Here is a 19155-nt window from a genome sequence, read left to right as displayed (position 1 = left end):
CCCACCATTGGACTGGGTCCACACGCGGGCTGCGTGGGCCTGCACCTTAAGCTCCAGGTGCAGCACTCTGCGACAGCTGCTTCTCGAACACAGCTGGGAACACACTGACTGGCACAACGTGGGCCGCCATTTTACATTGCGGACATTAACCTCAGGGACTGGTGAGTGCTTGCTCTAATACCCCCCTGCGATTGCGCCCACCTGCCACAGAGTATTGGCAAGTTCGTTGCACAGCCTGCACTATCATCCAGATAGGCTGCATAAATATGGGGAGCCCAAGCAGGAGACAGCCCCTACTGAGTGGTACATCAAAGCTGCCCATTCCACTCTACATACTTGTGCCTCGGGGGCTATGTTAAGTCACGGCTAGCGAGAACCGCCACCGCGGGGGAACTGCGAGTCGGCCCATCACAGGACAGTGAATTCCAACCGTTGAATTTGATACAGAGGGCGAGTGCCTAGAGTTCTCAGGGACACTTTATCGGAGGGAATCACCGGCGCAATTCACTGGGGTTAGCGACACGCTGCTGGAGATATGGGCAAGCCTGACAAGACCCAGCCCCAGCTGACATTTGACCTGCTTAAGGGGACTAAGCCTGGCCAAGCTGCGACGTTGGATTCAGAACTGGAGGCACCAGCGCACTATTCCAGTACGCTTGAGAAATCCTTGGCAGCCATTCAAGCGAGCCTGCAAGCAATAGACGGCAAGATTGAGGTGCTGAACGGTAGAATCAACCTTTTTTCGACCAAATTAGACAAACCGGCGACGTGTATAGGAGGGGCAGAACAGCGAATATCGGATGCAGAAGAGGTTCTCCAACAGGTGGCGAAGAAGACCTCTGATATCTCCAAATTACTAGATATTATACAGGCCAAGAACGGAGACATTGAAGCGCGCTCGCGCCGCAACAACATACGTATCTTAGGCCTGCCAGAATCCACAAATGTGGGGCGTCTAGAGGAGTACGTCGAGGGGATGCTTCGAGACATCTGCGGAAAAGAAGAACTATCACCATTACTTGCCATCGAACGAGCGCACCGCTCACTTGCAGGGCGACCACCGGCGGGAGCACCCCCTAGGCCCATCATTGCCCGGCTGTTAAATTTTTGAGATCGGGACACTGTACTGTGCACTACCAGAATGAAGGGCTCTATAACCTACCAGGGCAACGCCTTACCTTTCTACCCGGATTTCACGGCCAACGTACAAGCAGCGCGTAAGGAATTTCAGGCAGTTAGGAAACGCCTCCAGAAAGAACAAATTCCATATGCAATGCAATACCCAGCGCGCTTACGTATTGGCACCATGGAAAACGGCAAAATCTTCACCCAACCCAAGCATGCGATGGAACATGCACGGACACTGCGACGCCAAAGACATCGCTCACCCGCCTCCCAGACATCAGACAGGGTTGAGTGAACTGTAAGGGGGTATAACGTGGCCACTAGTTGGGCCGACAGTGCTCTAGATGGGGGGAAGTGAATTGATGGTCCTGGTATATGTGTATTATTTTTGATTTAAGCAATTTACTGTGCTGCTCTTACTGTGATACATGTTAGTACATGGGTTGGGGGGGTAACAGTACATCATGGGTGGCACCACTCCCTACTACACCTGGGAGTGGCAACAGACAACACGACCCCCAATGGGTGACTGGTGTATACAATTGTTGGGGGTGTTGTGGGTACTATTCGAGGGCTCTGTCTTTATCAGGTTCGGTATGCTGAAGTGGGAGGGGGGGATTAGTTCTGATTGTTATTTGCCAATGTCATTCGTTACATGGATTCTCCTTCTCTACTGTTGTGACTGCCTGGGTCATTCCAATGCTGGTAGATTGTGCACTCATATCAGATTCTGATTCAGATTCAGAGTCACATGACGGGGTCCACATATAACTGCCTGACCTGGAACGTCAGGGGGCTCAACACACCACAAAAAACTAGACAAGTGTTGGCTCAACTGGACAGACATAATGTGCACCTGGCGCTTTTGCAGGAAACGTCCCTGACCAAGGCGACGGAGGACAGGGTGGCCAGACGCTGGGCAGCCTACCGTTTGGCTTCCTCTTACTTCTCTATTGCTAGGGGGGTACTCCTACTGGTCAAAAAGGGAGTGGCCTTCATGGCTATTAACGCACATACTGATCAGGAAGGCCGCTGGGTAATGGTGATGGGTAAATTAGGTAATGCACTGGTGACCATAGTGAATATATATGGCCCGGTGGTGAATGACACGACAACCTACTTAAACATGTTCAGGGTGCTACGAGACTGGCCTGAGATTGAAATCATAATAGGGGGAGACCTCAACGTGTATCTTGATCCCACCACTGATAAATCTAACCCGCAGAGTGTTAGGATGGCACGGGTCGCTCAATGTGTGAGGGATGGTATGCAGGAGTTTGGGCTGCTGGATGCATAAGACGACTGAAATGCCAGAAACCGGTCCCCGGAAGCTTGTTTCCTTCCCAGTATAAGAATTGGCTTGGTAGTTTGGTCTGCCCTGTTCCAATGATGCACTGGGCCAGGGACAGACTAATTTGCATGTAGCCAGGTTCTGAGCTGGGATGGTGCAGTGAGCTAAAAAACGGTGATGGATCAAGCCCTGATCTTTGGACTGGGTAGGAGTGTTCTGCTTAATTCAGATACTCTGTCCATCACCACCCCCTTTTCTGAATCGCTGGATGCATGGAGGCACAGAAATGCGGGGGTACTGGGGGGGACCCACATCACACCGGTGACAAAGGGCTGGTCCCGCCTAGACTATTGGCTCCTGAGCGAGGGAGCACATCATTGGGTCATGGATGTTCGCAATATCCTCAGAACACTATCGGATCTTAACCCGGTGGCCCTAACATTACACATCCCGCACAGCCCGCGCAAACCATTTAATTGGCGCTTCAGGGCAGGATCACTACTTGACCCCATATACGCTGAAACTATCAAATTGGCAATAATTGGCAATAAATTAAAAAAAACTCCCAGTGGGGATCTCATTATACGCAGATGATATGGTCCTGTATGTTCGGGAACCGCACACTTACTTGTCCCCTATCCTGCGTGAATACGTTAAATTTGGCCTATTTTCCGGTTTGCACATCAACTGGGACAAATGCGTAATTATCCCTTTGACGGAAATCACTCCCCCCCCCTCCGGTGGAGTACCCGTTGGTCTGGTCTGCGGACCCTGTCAAGTACTTAAGGGTGTGGATACATAGGGATCCTCAGATAGTGATTACTGCAAACTATGGCGCTGCCTACACAGCACTGGTAGAGGAGGTTGACAGGTGGCGGTGTCTTCCACTTTCCCTGGCGGACCGTATCTCCATCATAAAAATGGAAACTCTACCCAAATTTTTATATCTCTTTTGTAGTGTGCCTGTCCCTCTTACTTTACATTTTTTTAAACGCTACAGACTCAGCTGTTAAGGCTTGTGTGGCGTGCCAAACCGCCGCAAATAAGCTGAAGGACTTTATCTTTAACCTATGACAGAGGGGGATTTAATGCACCAGTTTTTTATATATATATTATTAGTGCTGTCAGGCTCACTACGCCTTTTACTGGTATAAGCCACACGATTTTATTCCACATGTCGCGGTTGAAGCGGGAGATGCCCACCCCGTCCCTCTACGCAGTATTCTGATGCATACTCTCCGACACCTTCCCAAGGTAGAGATTAACAGACTTGACACAACAGTGGCGGCATGGCAGGTAATTGGCCGTCGTACCCGTAAGCTTCCCCTGTATGCCTGCATTGCCCATAGAAGGACACGCAGCTTTGTCGGTTCTAGTGACCGGGGGTCCGTTAAGGCGCTTAGAGATGTAGGTATCATGCTCATGAGCGATCTATTCCCAGAGGGTGCATACCTTGCGGAAGATGACCTAGCTTATATTCAGAATCCTACGCTGTTGTTCCAATTTACGTGCTATAGGCTGCAGCACGCAATGAAGGAACATTAACCATGCTTCACAGAGGAACCCGAGACTCTATCCGCTCTACAATTAGTCATTACGGCCCCGACGAAGTAGAAGCTGGTCACTATGTTGTACAGAGCTGTACAGAAGGACACGCCATATAATTCAGCCCCCTGTCTGACACGCTGGAATACTGACATCAACCCTCCCATGACAGAGGATGACTGGACTAAAGTCTGTACGATAACGGGTCGATTGACGTCCAACAGCAACCTCCGCATCATACACCTCAAATTTCTGCATCAAACTTATCACACTCCTTATAAGCTGTGGAGGATTGGCTTGAGGGCGACTGCTGATTGCAAGAGGTGCGGGATGGGGGAGGCGGGCTTTGTCCATATGGCATGGCAGTGTCAGCGAGTCTTTCAATACTGGGAGAAAGTGTTAGCTCTGCTTACTGAAATGACAGGGTTGGTATTAAGTAATACACCTGCATTGTGGCTGCTAGGCCATGGCCCAAATCTGAGGGGGGTACTGGGGAGATTTGTACAATTAGCTTTACTTCTGGCAAAGAGACTAACCTTGTTCACGTGGGACAGTAAACTATTTCCAAAGACAGACAAATGGCTCACGGACATGGTATACTGCAGGGATCAACTTGAGCTGTATGCGGAGGAACTACCTCGATCCTCCCGTCCGAGAGACATATGGGCTCCCCTACGTGAATACTTATTGGCCCAAACTGAGCTGGAACCTGATTGACTCTGATCATTATCACCAACTATTGGACTAAGGTGCGACTCTGTATATGCTTGCTGCGCGGGCCACATGGCACCCTAAAGGTAGTAATGCCCAGCAGGACACGCTGATGTATGTTGCTTAGCATTGCTTTTTTTTGTATCAACAAGGGGGAACACGGGGTTAGGACAATTATTAAGGGGGTCCAATGTATGTGTCCTGGAAAGACTATCAACAAAAAGAAATACAGAGTTCCCCGGTTGCAGCCAACTACGGGACTGTCATAGGCCTCTCTCTTGTCAGATCAAAAAAGGGGGGGGAAAAAAAGAGGGGAGTGTTGTGAACCCTCTCTCGGAATTTTAGGGGTACCTCACACAGGTCGCCGGTTGGACTACATTTGTAATCCCACCCGGTGATCGTCCAGCGTCATCATTGGTACCCTGCCCCTGCGACAGGCTGGCAGTGCAATGCCTGTCGGGCAACAATAGATGTTGCTCTTTGGCGGGGATCTTCTATTCCTTCGCCAAAGGGTGTGTGGATGTATGGGGACTATACAAGGAGGTAATATGTAGTTGTGCAAAAGTGAGCGTGGGTGAATAAAAAGAGTCAGTAGAGTCCAAAAATTGGTTTTTTTTAATGGTATGGCTCACTGCTCTATTAAAAATACAAGGGGTATCGAGGCAGAACAATCAAGGAAGTTAGCCTCATTCAACCCTTGGTGAGTGAGTGGTCAACATGTTTCTTGCTTTTGAAGCAATTCTTCAGGACCAAAGAGTGCTCATATAATTTGCAAGGGCACCCCAGTGATCAGGGGGCCCAGTATACGACCTGGTAGGTGTCGTATGGCAGTCCTTCCTCGGACCCTTCCCAGAACTGCATGGGAAAGAGAAGAGAGAAGTGTACTGTCAAGGAGAGGCCAAAAAGTCATTGTAGAAAAACGTGGAAACACTCGCGTTTTTGTGACTGTTATAATATACAGTAAGTGGGCATGCCTTTGGTCTGCCTAGGGAAGTAGCATGCTTAGTGGTGTCCAACAAAATTGGCTGGAAGAACTTATCATGCAGCAAAAACCTGGAAATATCAAGGGCTATTACTGTGTTATAAGCATGCGCGATTGCTAGTGGTCATTGAGACAACAATTGTGGGGAGAAAAACAGTCTTGAAACCTTTCTTTGTGAAGTTCAGAAAAGGACACTAGGTGGAGTCAGTGTATTAATAACTAACCCTTAGCGTGAACCATAACACACTAGTGCTGCCGAATTTTGAAGCAACCTTACCCGTATGTTATACTCGGGAGACTTCCTCGAGCTGACCGGGTGGGGCCAGAGCTTGGTGGAGACCACCTGTTAGGAGGAAGTACCACCGCCATGTTAATGGTTGGCGGTCAATGCGTGTCCCCATTTAGCCGTTTAGAGCTCGGTCCAACCGCGGCGTTCAGAAGGAGGCGCACGCGGAGGCGCAGAAAGAAACAAATTTGCCTTACCTTGGCTTGCCTGGCGTAGGGCTTCTAGTCACCTACCCTTCCCACTGCGGACGGTCCCGCTGGTCAGTCGGTACAACTTCAGCGTCCCGGGCGCTCTGCTTATGACCCGTGTGTGTGGCCAGTGTAATGGGCGTGGCCCGGGCGTGTTACCAGGCAACGAGAGGTCGATCACGGACACAGAAAACTCACTCGCTCAGTCTCCGGGGAGGCGGCGAGGTAACCGACTCATGCTTGTTGCCAGGCACTGTGATGCCGGTAGTAAACATCGAAGACGACCTCGCGTCCTAGCGAGAAGTGTTGAATTGTGAGTGCCATCTTGGAAGGGGGTGGGAGTGGGAATCAGCAACATGGTGGTAGTTATGCTGGGGTGCTAGTGATGAGCCCTCTGCGGACCCGTGTGAGGGGGCAATAGATATTAGGATCATTCTGCTCAATAGCTATGGGCAATACCCGGCATAGTCAGGACAATGCAGTCCATCGATCAGCTATCTAGTGAGCATAGTCCATGGCACCGCATCGTTGAGACCGTGTTCAGCTGTGTGTAGACGGTGTACCCATCTCTGCTCCAATCTGAAGAGGGACTGTTGATTCATACCGGGTTGGCATTCTAGAACTGTCCACTGTATGTCCTCAGGGGTATGTTTATGTTCCTTACAATGTTCGTAGAGCCCGGTGTGTGTTTTGGAGCATCGAATGTTACTGTTGTGCTCCATTATACGATGTTTCACCGGGCGCATTGTCATTCCGATATAGAGCATTCTGCAGGGGCACACCAAGATATATATACATCTCGAGCTGTTACAGTTGGTGTGTTTATGGAAAGTCCAGGTGAAATCTCCTGGGAGTTCGATTGTTCTGCCTTGGATGGTTTGGGGGCACACCACACAGGAACCACATTTGTAGTGTCCAGTGACAGGGGGAAGGTCCCAAAGGGTCCTGACTGGTCGGGTTTGTGATTTCTTTGGGCGAGTGTGGATCAATGTGTCCTTAAGGTTGGCAGTCCTTTTGAAAGCAAACCGTGGTCGTGCAAGTTCCATCCCAGTGGAGTTCAGAATACCCCAATGTGTCATCACGGTTTTCTTAATAAATGACGAATGCCTGGTGTAGGAAGTGACACAGGTGATGGTGTCATCTGGTTCTTTGGGGTGGGCCTCTAAAAGGGCATCCCTATTGTTGTTCAATGCTCGTTTGTACGATTTCTTCAACAACCGGGTGGGATACCCTCTGTCCTGGAGTTTATGTTGTAGGGTCTGGGCCTCTTGTCTGAAGTCTTGGACAGAGCTACAGTTTCTCCGAATCCTAAGAAATTGCCCAAAGGGCAGATTATCTCGCAGAGCTTTGGTGTGGTGGCTTTGACAACACTCCCCTCTTTTTTTCCCCCCCCTTTTTTGATCTGACAAGAGAGAGGCCTATGACAGTCCCGTAGTTGGCTGCAACCGGGGAACTCTGTATTTCTTTTTGTTGATAGTCTTTCCAGGACACATACATTGGACCCCCTTAATAATTGTCCTAACCCCGTGTTCCCCCTTGTTGATACAATTCTCTGCGTGCCCTGTGCACGGGAACCCCTTCGTTCATAGGTTACCAATTGGCGAATAATTTACTCGCCGCGTTGGACCACCTTGAGACAGCATTCTGAGTGGGAGAATCACATTGATCTTGACGATAACCTGACTCTGGCCGGCAGACATCCTTGGCACCGCATCCGGCACGTATACGACCATGGAGGACGTCCCTGGGCTCAGTTTCAATGAAGACACCATAGCCGATGCCCTAAGATCGACGCCATCTCTCCTTACAAATCCCCCCACTACATCATCCGGTGCTTCCTCCGATGAATGGACCACATTATCGGAAATGAAAAAGGAACTCATCAGGATTACCATTCATGGAATCATGATGACTGAATACTTGAGGAGCAACATAGCCCCACAAGGTTTGATAGTGAACATAATTCCGAGACTATTTCTGGACGACAAAAGGTTCAAGTTAGAGTGGTGTCAAGTTTCGTGGAAATGCACCAAGGATCTCCTCTTCCTCATCAGCCAAACGGCGAAGCGTCTATCGGATGCATTACAAGAGAAGATCTCCGCCATGGAAGCTACTATGAAAACCACCATATCCAAGAACAACAAAACAGCGTTCACGACCAAACTCTCGGAAATAAATCAAGAAATGGCGGATCACCACGAGTTTTTACTGAAACAAAAAACAACTAAACTCGAGAAAGATATTGCGAAATTTGTAAAAGAAAAAGCCTACCCCTACTTGAAGGAAGATTACAACGGGAAAAAGAAGACCTACTCCTCTGATGATAACTCAGGGAGCGATACCAGACGTGGATCGGATAGTAGTGATTCCAGTGGGGGATTCCCACCGAAAAATCCCCGACCACCGCGGACATGGCAACAAGGCTATTATCAAGGCCCAGCCTTCCATGGGCCACCACAGATGGCACCCCCCTGGCAGTACCCCTTCTACCCACAGGGCCCCCCGCAATTCTACCCCCCCAATCCGCCACCTTTTCACGGCAGAGGCTGGGGCAGAGGAAGAGGGCGAAAGCGAGGCGGGCAAAAGGGTGTACAGTGGCAGGACCAGACACCAGCACCAGCAGCGATGGAGACCAGGAGCACGACATCCAGGGGGAGACGAGCTTAGTTGTCAATCTGTCAAAGAGAATCCTGACACCAACCGAGACACGAGTACTGGAGAAAGGTCTTGGTTTTGTGCCTACACCGACCCCTGACACATTCCAAGAGATGATCGAACTGAAACAATTCTTTAGGAAAATCCGTCTCCGGGCATTCTTTGCAAACCAACCTGAGCTCCCGGATCTTGATACAGGTCTGAGAAAACCCTCCACCTTCACCCCCAGTGACGGGATGGTACCACCCGAAGTCCTGACTTTTGAGCGGGCGGTCCTGAGGAGCATGCGTGACATACCCTCGAAGAAAACCTTCCACAATCTGTCCAATGCAGAACGACTAGCAGCTAAAACACTGGGCCAAGACGAGTCGATCGTCATCAAACAAGCAGATAAGGGGGGCGCCACGGTCATACAGAACTACGAAGACTATGATCGTGAGTGCAGAAGACAACTGGCGAATACCAATCATTACAGACCTCTCATGGAGGACCCAACCAAAAGATTGACAACCACCATCATGGGCCTTGTTATTGAGGGAGAGACTAATGAGTGGATCAGTAGAAAGGAAGCAGATTTCTTGGTCACCCCGGATCCTGTTACCCCCTACTTCTATACTCTCCCGAAAATACACAAGGGCACGTCTCCTGTTCCAGGGAGACCAATTGTCTCTGGAATTGGATCCCTACTAGAACCACTCTCACAATTTTGTGATGCGTTCTTCCAACCTTACGTCAAACAGATACCATCCTACCTGCAAGATACCAGGGATGTACTCCGTCTAATTGCAGACATAGATGGCAGAGAAGATACTGACTTGCTTCTTACCCTCGACGTGGAGGCATTATACACTAATATCCCGCAACAAGCAACCCTGGAAGCAGTGGATTCGTTGATGCGAGAAGAGGAATGGCTGTCCCCAACACCAATAACATTCATTATGGAACTGGCCCATATCGCCCTGACCGAGAACTTCTTCAGGTACGAGTCCCAGTTATACCATCAAGTCCGGGGGACTTCCATGGGTTCTACCTTTGCGCCGAGCCTGGCCTGCATCTACATGGCTTCATTCGAAAAGAGGTACATCTACCCTCCGGAGCACAACCCGTACCGAGAGAATCTAACTCTCTGGCGTCGTTTTATCGACGACATCCTGGTCTTTTGGAAAGGGGACCGTCCTAGCTGTGTAGCCTTTTGTGAATGGATTAATTTACAAGACCCCTTCCTTAAATTTACTGGAACCATCTCGGAGGCATCCATACCATTCCTCGATCTAACCATCAATCTCGAACCTGAAGCAATAACCACCAAGCTATACAAAAAGGACACTGACAGAAATAGCTTACTACTCTCTCAAAGCCACCACACCAAAGCTCTGCGAGATAATCTGCCCTTTGGGCAATTTCTTAGGATTCGGAGAAACTGTAGCTCTGTCCAAGACTTCAGACAAGAGGCCCAGACCCTACAACATAAACTCCAGGACAGAGGGTATCCCACCCGGTTGTTGAAGAAATCGTACAAACGAGCATTGAACAACAATAGGGATGCCCTTTTAGAGGCCCACCCCAAAGAACCAGATGACACCATCACCTGTGTCACTTCCTACACCAGGCATTCGTCATTTATTAAGAAAACCGTGATGACACATTGGGGTATTCTGAACTCCACTGGGATGGAACTTGCACGACCATGGTTTGCTTTCAAAAGGACTGCCAACCTTAAGGACACATTGATCCACACTCGCCCAAAGAAATCACAAACCCGACCAGTCAGGACCCTTTGGGACCTTCCCCCTGTCACTGGACACTACAAATGTGGTTCCTGTGTGGTGTGCCCCCAAACCATCCAAGGCAGAACAATCGAACTCCCAGGAGATTTCACCTGGACTTTCCATAAACACACCAACTGTAACAGCTCGAGATGTATATATATCTTGGTGTGCCCCTGCAGAATGCTCTATATCGGAATGACAATGCGCCCGGTGAAACATCGTATAATGGAGCACAACAGTAACATTCGATGCTCCAAAACACACACCGGGCTCTACGAACATTGTAAGGAACATAAACATACCCCTGAGGACATACAGTGGACAGTTCTAGAATGCCAACCCGGTATGAATCAACAGTCCCTCTTCAGATTGGAGCAGAGATGGGTACACCGTCTACACACAGCTGAACACGGTCTCAACGATGCGGTGCCATGGACTATGCTCACTAGATAGCTGATCGATGGACTGCATTGTCCTGACTATGCCGGGTATTGCCCATAGCTATTGAGCAGAATGATCCTAATATCTATTGCCCCCTCACACGGGTCCGCAGAGGGCTCATCACTAGCACCCCAGCATAACTACCACCATGTTGCTGATTCCCACTCCCACCCCCTTCCAAGATGGCACTCACAATTCAACACTTCTCGCTAGGACGCGAGGTCGTCTTCGATGTTTACTACCGGCATCACAGTGCCTGGCAACAAGCATGAGTCGGTTACCTCGCCGCCTCCCCGGAGACTGAGCGAGTGAGTTTTCTGTGTCCGTGATCGACCTCTCGTTGCCTGGTAACACGCCCGGGCCACGCCCATTACACTGGCCACACACACGGGTCATAAGCAGAGCGCCCGGGACGCTGAAGTTGTACCGACTGACCAGCGGGACCGTCCGCAGTGGGAAGGGTAGGTGACTAGAAGCCCTACGCCAGGCAAGCCAAGGTAAGGCAAATTTGTTTCTTTCTGCGCCTCCGCGTGCGCCTCCTTCTGAACGCCGCGGTTGGACCGAGCTCTAAACGGCTAAATGGGGACACGCATTGACCGCCAACCATTAACATGGCGGTGGTACTTCCTCCTAACAGGTGGTCTCCACCAAGCTCTGGCCCCACCCGGTCAGCTCGAGGAAGTCTCCCGAGTATAACATACGGGTAAGGTTGCTTCAAAATTCGGCAGCACTAGTGTGTTATGGTTCACGCTAAGGGTTAGTTATTAATACACTGACTCCACCTAGTGTCCTTTTCTGAACTTCACAAAGAAAGGTTTCAAGACTGTTTTTCTCCCCACAATTGTTGTCTCAATGACCACTAGCAATCGCGCATGCTTATAACACAGTAATAGCCCTTGATATTTCCAGGTTTTTGCTGCATGATAAGTTCTTCCAGCCAATTTTGTTGGACACCACTAAGCATGCTACTTCCCTAGGCAGACCAAAGGCATGCCCACTTACTGTATATTATAACAGTCACAAAAACGCGAGTGTTTCCACGTTTTTCTACAATGACTTTTTGGCCTCTCCTTGACAGTACACTTCTCTCTTCTCTTTCCCATGCAGTTCTGGGAAGGGTCCGAGGAAGGACTGCCATACGACACCTACCAGGTCGTATACTGGGCCCCCTGATCACTGGGGTGCCCTTGCAAATTATATGAGCACTCTTTGGTCCTGAAGAATTGCTTCAAAAGCAAGAAACATGTTGACCACTCACTCACCAAGGGTTGAATGAGGCTAACTTCCTTGATTGTTCTGCCTCGATACCCCTTGTATTTTTAATAGAGCAGTGAGCCATACCATTAAAAAAACCCAATTTTTGGACTCTACTGACTCTTTTTATTCACCCACGCTCACTTTTGCACAACTACATATTACCTCCTTGTATAGTCCCCATACATCCACACACCCTTTGGCGAAGGAATAGAAGATCCCCGCCAAAGAGCAACATCTATTGTTGCCCGACAGGCATTGCACTGCCAGCCTGTCGCAGGGGCAGGGTACCAATGATGACGCTTAGCATTGCTTGCCAGGAGGTTCACAAAACATTGTAAGATTTTATTATTGGCAATTTGTTTTTGTTTATCTGAATTTTTTGTTGTAAGTTTATGAGCAAGCCGCTGCTGTACTGGGCCCTGTGCTGGGGCATACTTACTGTATGATCATTAACTGCTCAATAAAAAGTCTTTACAAATAAAAAAATAAAAAACTTTGATTTCATATATCTGAATCTTCAACTGTCATGACTAAGTAAGTGTTTATTATGATTTAATTGTTGATGCATTAACCTATTAATCCTGTTGAATCTGATGTATTGCAAAGTATACACAGGGGCCATGGTGGGTCACTAAACATTAATATGTAACTTTGATCCGCACATTTGTCATATGCCTGTGTGATACTAAGAAAACACTGTATATTCATTTCATCTTGGACCCCAAGTTGAAGTAAAAACTATGGCTTGATGCTGGTGCTGTTCTCCAGTTGTGTACAGTATCCTGCTGCTTGTGAGTGAACCACAATTCTGCAGTGGTCTTTGTGGAATAACAGAATGCACCGCTTTTTGGTTTATCAAGATGCATCTCCATTTCCTGATGCAGACTGTATCCTTCCAGCCAATAACTCAATGCAACTCCATTGAATGGTTGCTACTGCCCTTCTACTTTTTAATTTGTATTCCTTCTGTAATCAAGAACAGACGAATATTTCTCAATTAAACAGAGTTCTCAATGAGTACATGGCACAACCAGAACTGCGACCGTACTTTTCCCAATGATGCCCACAGATCTACTTCCAAAAGGTTTGAAACATCAGCTTTTTAACAAACTCCTATATCTGATTCAGCTGAAGAACTCATCAAAAAAGAATTATGCTCAATAACTAAGCACCACTTTATGCTCTCGGAAATGGATACAGCTTGGACACTGTGTGCATAAAACGCTACTGTCTTTGATTGTTCTCTTTAATCACATTTTGTGCACTGTGCCATCAGTGCTGTATTTCATTTTTCCCATTTGAATGATTACCATTAAAGCAATTGAGAACATTGTGTGCAATAGATGTAACGTGATGTAGTAGTGTACAAAAAGTCCTTGATAAAAATAAAATATGCATAGTTGTAAACTGTCACTATCCTGAGTATTTTTCTTGGAGTTGATAAACTATAGTATAATAGCCATATTTTCTCTATACCAGTTTTTGTGAGATATATACGAAAAACATAGGGGCAGATTTATGTTAACTGGCGCATCCCTCGGGATGCGCCAGTTAACATGCGCCACAGTGCGCCACAGCTACGCCACCCATGGTGCGCCGCATTTATGATGCGGCGCACCATGGGGCAAAAACGGCACAGATGCGTGACGCATCTGTGCCGGAAATGTGGCGCATTGCTAGAGTTGCGTCGCAAGCGGGACGCAGCTCCAGCAATGCTCTGGGGGGGCCTATTCTTTCAATGCTGCCTCAAGCCTTACGCCTGCTTCAAGCAGGCGCAGGGTTTTGACGCAGCATTGCCCTGAAAGTGACTGAGTGAAATCTCATAGATTTCACTCAGCCACTTTCAGGAGGCGTTCCTGCGCAGGAACGCCTCCTCATGGCGCAGTGCTGTACAACGTGACGCATCTCCTAGATGCGTCACGTTGTAAATAGGGCGCAGGGATGCGCCACGTTTCCGTGCCGTTGCGTCACGCAACGGCGGCGTAAACGTGGCGCAAGCCCTTCATAAATCTGCCCCATAGTTTACTAACCCAAGTTGCCACTGTGTTTGAAACTGGGCTTCTGGTTGGCAGAGGTATGCACCCTGTCCAAGATGGAACCACAATCTAAGTCAGGGTAAGTCAGATACACACCCTAAATTAACCTTTGCTCACCCTCTGATAGCTCGGCACAGAGCAGCCAGGCTTAACTTAAAAGGATGTGTGTAAAGTATTTGTGCAACATTTCAAACAATTAAACAGTGAAAACACCACACACAAATGATACCACACCTTGTTAGGAAAATAGAGCTTAGTGTATTGAACAAAACAAGAACAAAATGACAAAAATCCAATATGTAGAACCAGAGTTATACATTTTTAAAGATAAGGGGGCATATTACCAAGCATAAGCGAAAAATATCCCTAAGCTTGGTTAGCGGCCAAAATAATATCGCCGAGCTTCGCCTATTTTTATCGCTTAGGAGCCTTGATATCATCAAGGTTTATCTCCTAAGCGATAAAAATCGGCCGAAATGCATGAATATCACTGAAAGTCAGCGATATCCATGCATTACCGAGCAAATGCTCTTAGCCATGTTATCCACCTACCATTGGATAACATGGCTAATAACTGCTCTGGGCAGGCGTTAGCTTTTGGAGATAATCGCGCTTAGAGTGGTTATTTCCAAAAGTTGTTAATAGGGGATAGCGATGTGAGCGACTGTTTCCAGTCGCTAACATCTTGGCACGCCCACTTTGCATGTCATTAGCGATAATTATCGCTGACATGCAAAGTGGGCCCCTAAATGCCCGCTATCTCCTACTAGCTGTCGCTAACTGGTGTTAGCGACAGCTAGGTAATAGGGCGATTAAATTATCGCCGCTTTAGCGGGAAAAATTCCCGCTAAAGCGGCGATATGGCCCTTGGTAATATGCCCACAAGCTGTCTCTCAGAAGTCGCTGTGTGCCGGACCGCAACGTCTCGGAACCTCTGCCGAGAACACGCCAGCCCGTGCGGCGGTTGCCGCCTCCCCACGCGTGCATTTTTTGACAAATCTGTCTCGTCTAAAATGATTTCAGATCTACACATTGAATAATTGACCACGGCCGGCACCATCCCCTCGTTCAGCGGCAACCAAGCCTACTGTCAAGGGAGTGATTCTATCATCCCACGACTAAGTGACAACGACCCCCCAGTCCATGTCCTGAGGAGAACCCGTGTAATTGTATCAGGTTCGAAACGCGTCGACGTTCTCACCTCCAAGATACCAAATTGCTAGGGCACGCTAGGAATCAACTTAATACACTCTGGAATTGTCGATCTGTTCCTATGTTATTCCTAGCCATGGCACCTGATGTTTAATCTATTGTGTATCTTGTGATGGTTCTAACAAGGAGGTTTTTTCCAAACGTAACAGTCCCCTTGTTGATTGCATATTCAGGATTGGAGCCTCTGTGACTGATTAACTTGAGGCCTTTTCACAGTTGTCCATGTTATTTATGTATGACAATTTCTTTGTTTACACATTGTGTTTTGATAATTTCCTCTCAGTTCACTGAATCTGTATCTGTATTTTGTGATGAATGTCGTGTTGTATCTTTTGATGCCCAAAAATTTTTTTTGTTGAAAATATTTTATAAAAACAAAAAGTCAATCAATACAAATGGTTGTCCAACCTAGTGATTTATTAGACTAGGCTGTGCACTGTGATACAAATTCGAAACTGTCCGGCCTTTGTTCTGTTTCTCTCCAAAGTGCTTAAAGGCATAAAGCTATCTGGTCACGCTAAACCAGGATCAAATTCAAAACTGCACACACAGACTCTGCAATGGCAGGCATGATAAATGCTAAAAGGGCTACTTAAGTGGGTGGCACAATCAGTGGTGCAGGCACACTAGCAGCATTTAATTTACAGACCCTGGGCACATGAAGTGCACTTTAGTAGGGAAGTACAAGCAAATTAAATATGCCACTTTTGGATAAGCCAATGTTACCAAGTTTAAAGCAGAGACCACATGCACTTTAGCACTGGTTAGAAGCGGTAAATTGCCCAGAGTCCTAAAGTCAGCAAAAAGAGGCGGAGTAAGGAAAAGCATTTGGGGCGGCCCTGCAGAAAGTGTTGTTTCAACACACTGGAATAAGGGTAGACCCTGTATTTCACCCCCCTCCCTTCATTCTCGAAATGGCAATTCTTTAAAATACTCTCACGAGAAATGAAATTACAGACATAACAACATGTTACCTGCATAAAAAAAATTAACATAAGCCACGCTTCCCCAGTTGTTATTTAAACTGTTATTTAAATGTATTTTGTAAATATTCCCAACTGCGTATACCTTTGGTCTGCCACGGTATCCTTCTTCTAGAAGAAAGAGCGAGCAGAATGAAGAGATAAGAGAGTGAAAGACAGAGAGAAAGAATTAAAGGAAATAATTCGAGAAAAATGGGAGGCAGGAAGAAATTAAGGTCTAAAAGATGCAAAAAAATTATTTGTAGGTAATCATTGAGTTATTATCACCTGGTTTGACAAGGCTGCTCATTGCATTTACGGATCTGTGGTTTAGGCTTTGTCAAGTCTTTGCATTTTTTGTTGTCCACAGTGCTGATATTCTTATTCATAATCTTTGTACATGATACTGTTGTTTTCCGTTCTCCTAACATAAAATAAAATATAGCACAGACGAAAAAAAATTAATCAGTAATCGAACAGAACATTCTAATCAATACTTCAGCACAATCAAAGATAGAGAGTGAAATTGCCAATTTTACTCATTCCACAATGCTCATTACAAATTTCCCATAAATCTCAATTTGGGCGGAAACCTGAATTTCCACCAGAGCCGGAGTCAGGAGATGTATAGAGTACTACACTACAAAGTTATTTTGCCTGCACACATTTCTCCAGGCATAACAGTGCAAAATATGCGTGGGAAAATGTGGCAGTAAAAATGAAAAACCATGTGGGATCAGACCGCAAGCTCACGAGCCTCTTGGTCATTTCACATTACTCAAAACAATACTTGTACTGGTGTGATACTACTTAGTTATGACTCTACCCTGCTGTATCAGAATTACACTGATGATAGTTTATCAATTTAGATACAAGGGAGGATTTGCCAAAGCAATTCTGGGTGTAGGTTACCGATGAGGTTTAACCAAAATAGCTGTAATGAGCACTTACATTGTAGATCACCTTACTAGTTAAAAGCTGAGCTTTTCAGAAGCACATGACAAACTGAAATTGACCATGGGATATATCCATGTAACTGTACATTTTAGGCTAGATATACTATTAATACTGGATGCAAAAAGCAGACACAATTTGGAAAGTCTTTTTGAGACCAGCATTACATTTTGCAAACCGACCTCTCAACCTATAATTCAGTTTGTAAAATTCCAAATCTGTGTAAGTTACAGTCCAAACTACATCAATAATATTCATGAGGTAAGATTCGATTGCGACTCACTCCAAATAGACACATCAGAGGGATGGAGGCCTGCATGATTCAGCACAGTACTATGTCTATGATTGAGTTTCAATAAAGTAAAATTTTTGGTAATTGCAGACAATTTTTCATAAATTAAATGAGCTACTTAAAAAAAAAAAGTTTCAATGAGAGTTAGTAATGATCCCATGAACCACTGCATACTCCCCCAAAACATTTGCAAAAATTCACAAAGGCGAAGGGGGTCAAACAGGGATCCCTTCCCCTTTGTGAATGTGTTACCATCCCAACTTGGGAGTTGATAACTTTTTAATAGTTTGATACCTCTATTATGCTACTAGGGACAGGGAGAGGGATTTCCCTCCAGGTCAACTATGGTTGAGACACCACTGCAGGTCTTATGCAATCTCCTCTGAAACCTGGTTGGAATCAGACAGGTTACCATGGTGCTGGGCCAACAGTGATTTGAAACTCAACTGTAGAGCCTGCATATGCCACTTAGCATAGTCAATGAGTAGGATGCAGGAGGCCAAGAGGCCTAGAAAACACAGAGCCCCTCTCACCAAGACCCAGGATTGGGGCTGAAATATCAGGATCATAGCCCAAATGTTACATACCCATGATGGTGGGAAGGCCCAAAACTGCATCATATTCAGGATTGCTCCAATTAAAGGGAGCCTCTGAGAAGAAGCCAGGTGGGTTTTTGCATGTTGATAGGGAACACAAGAAAGTCAGGAGGTTTGCAATTATCTGAAAATGGCCTACAACTGACTATGGCAAGCACTTCTTCAACAGTCAATTGTTAAGGTAGGGGAAAACTGGAATCCCCAAACTCCAAAGGTCTGCCACAGCAACCATCATCACCTTTTGAATAAATGGTGAGGCTGAAGGAGAGCACAGCAAGTTGAAAATGCACCTGGCCCACCTTGAATCCCAAGTGCGTTCTGTAGGATTGCAGGATGGGTACATGAAAATAGGCATCCTGCATGTTTCAAACCACTAAGTTAGTACCTGGGGCAACATAAGCATCCTGAATGTGCCCTTCCACAAGAAGGCATTAACAAAAATAAGATCTAAAATAGGAGAAAGAACTTTGTCTTTCTTCAGCACAACAAAACAGTGGGCATAACATAACATAACAGCCAGAACCTATTTCAAGGGCCAGGGTCCTCGCTAAGGTTCTTTTGTAAAAAAGAGCCTGCACTGCCTAGAGCAAGATAGATAGATGTTCTTCTGACAGATACTTTGATGTGGGTGGATCTAAAAGGAATACCAGTGCATTGCCTCATTCTGAAGAATCTGTCTGTCAAAAGTTATATTTTGCCACCCTTGGATGAAATACCTGATCCTGCCTCCCACAAGGTGATCGTGTGCCACTAAGGGCAAACTAAAGCAGATGGGAGGCTAAGGCCACAGAGATGAGGAAAGGGTAGTTTGCTGCCGCTAGTGGTCTTCATCAGTGCTCCCAAATAATCTGTA

General features: G+C 46.9%; 1 protein-coding gene across 1 annotated transcript in view; it reads right to left on the bottom strand.

Annotated features, from left to right (window-relative positions):
- The window catches only part of ADAMTS19 (ADAM metallopeptidase with thrombospondin type 1 motif 19), a 503101-nt gene that overhangs the window by 108291 nt on the left and 375655 nt on the right, over positions 1 to 19155 (bottom strand). The window contains exon 10 of the mRNA XM_086963564.1: positions 16749 to 16884. Within this exon, the coding sequence (XP_086819690.1) occupies positions 16749 to 16884 (136 nt within the window). The remainder of the gene's footprint in view (positions 1 to 16748; positions 16885 to 19155) is intronic.

This window comes from Lissotriton vulgaris, chromosome 3_1, assembly GCF_964263255.1.
Source record: "Lissotriton vulgaris chromosome 3_1, aLisVul1.2, whole genome shotgun sequence".
In the NCBI taxonomy this organism is placed as follows: Eukaryota; Metazoa; Chordata; class Amphibia; order Caudata; family Salamandridae; genus Lissotriton; species Lissotriton vulgaris.
This window is presented reverse-complemented; position numbering and strand designations above follow the sequence as displayed.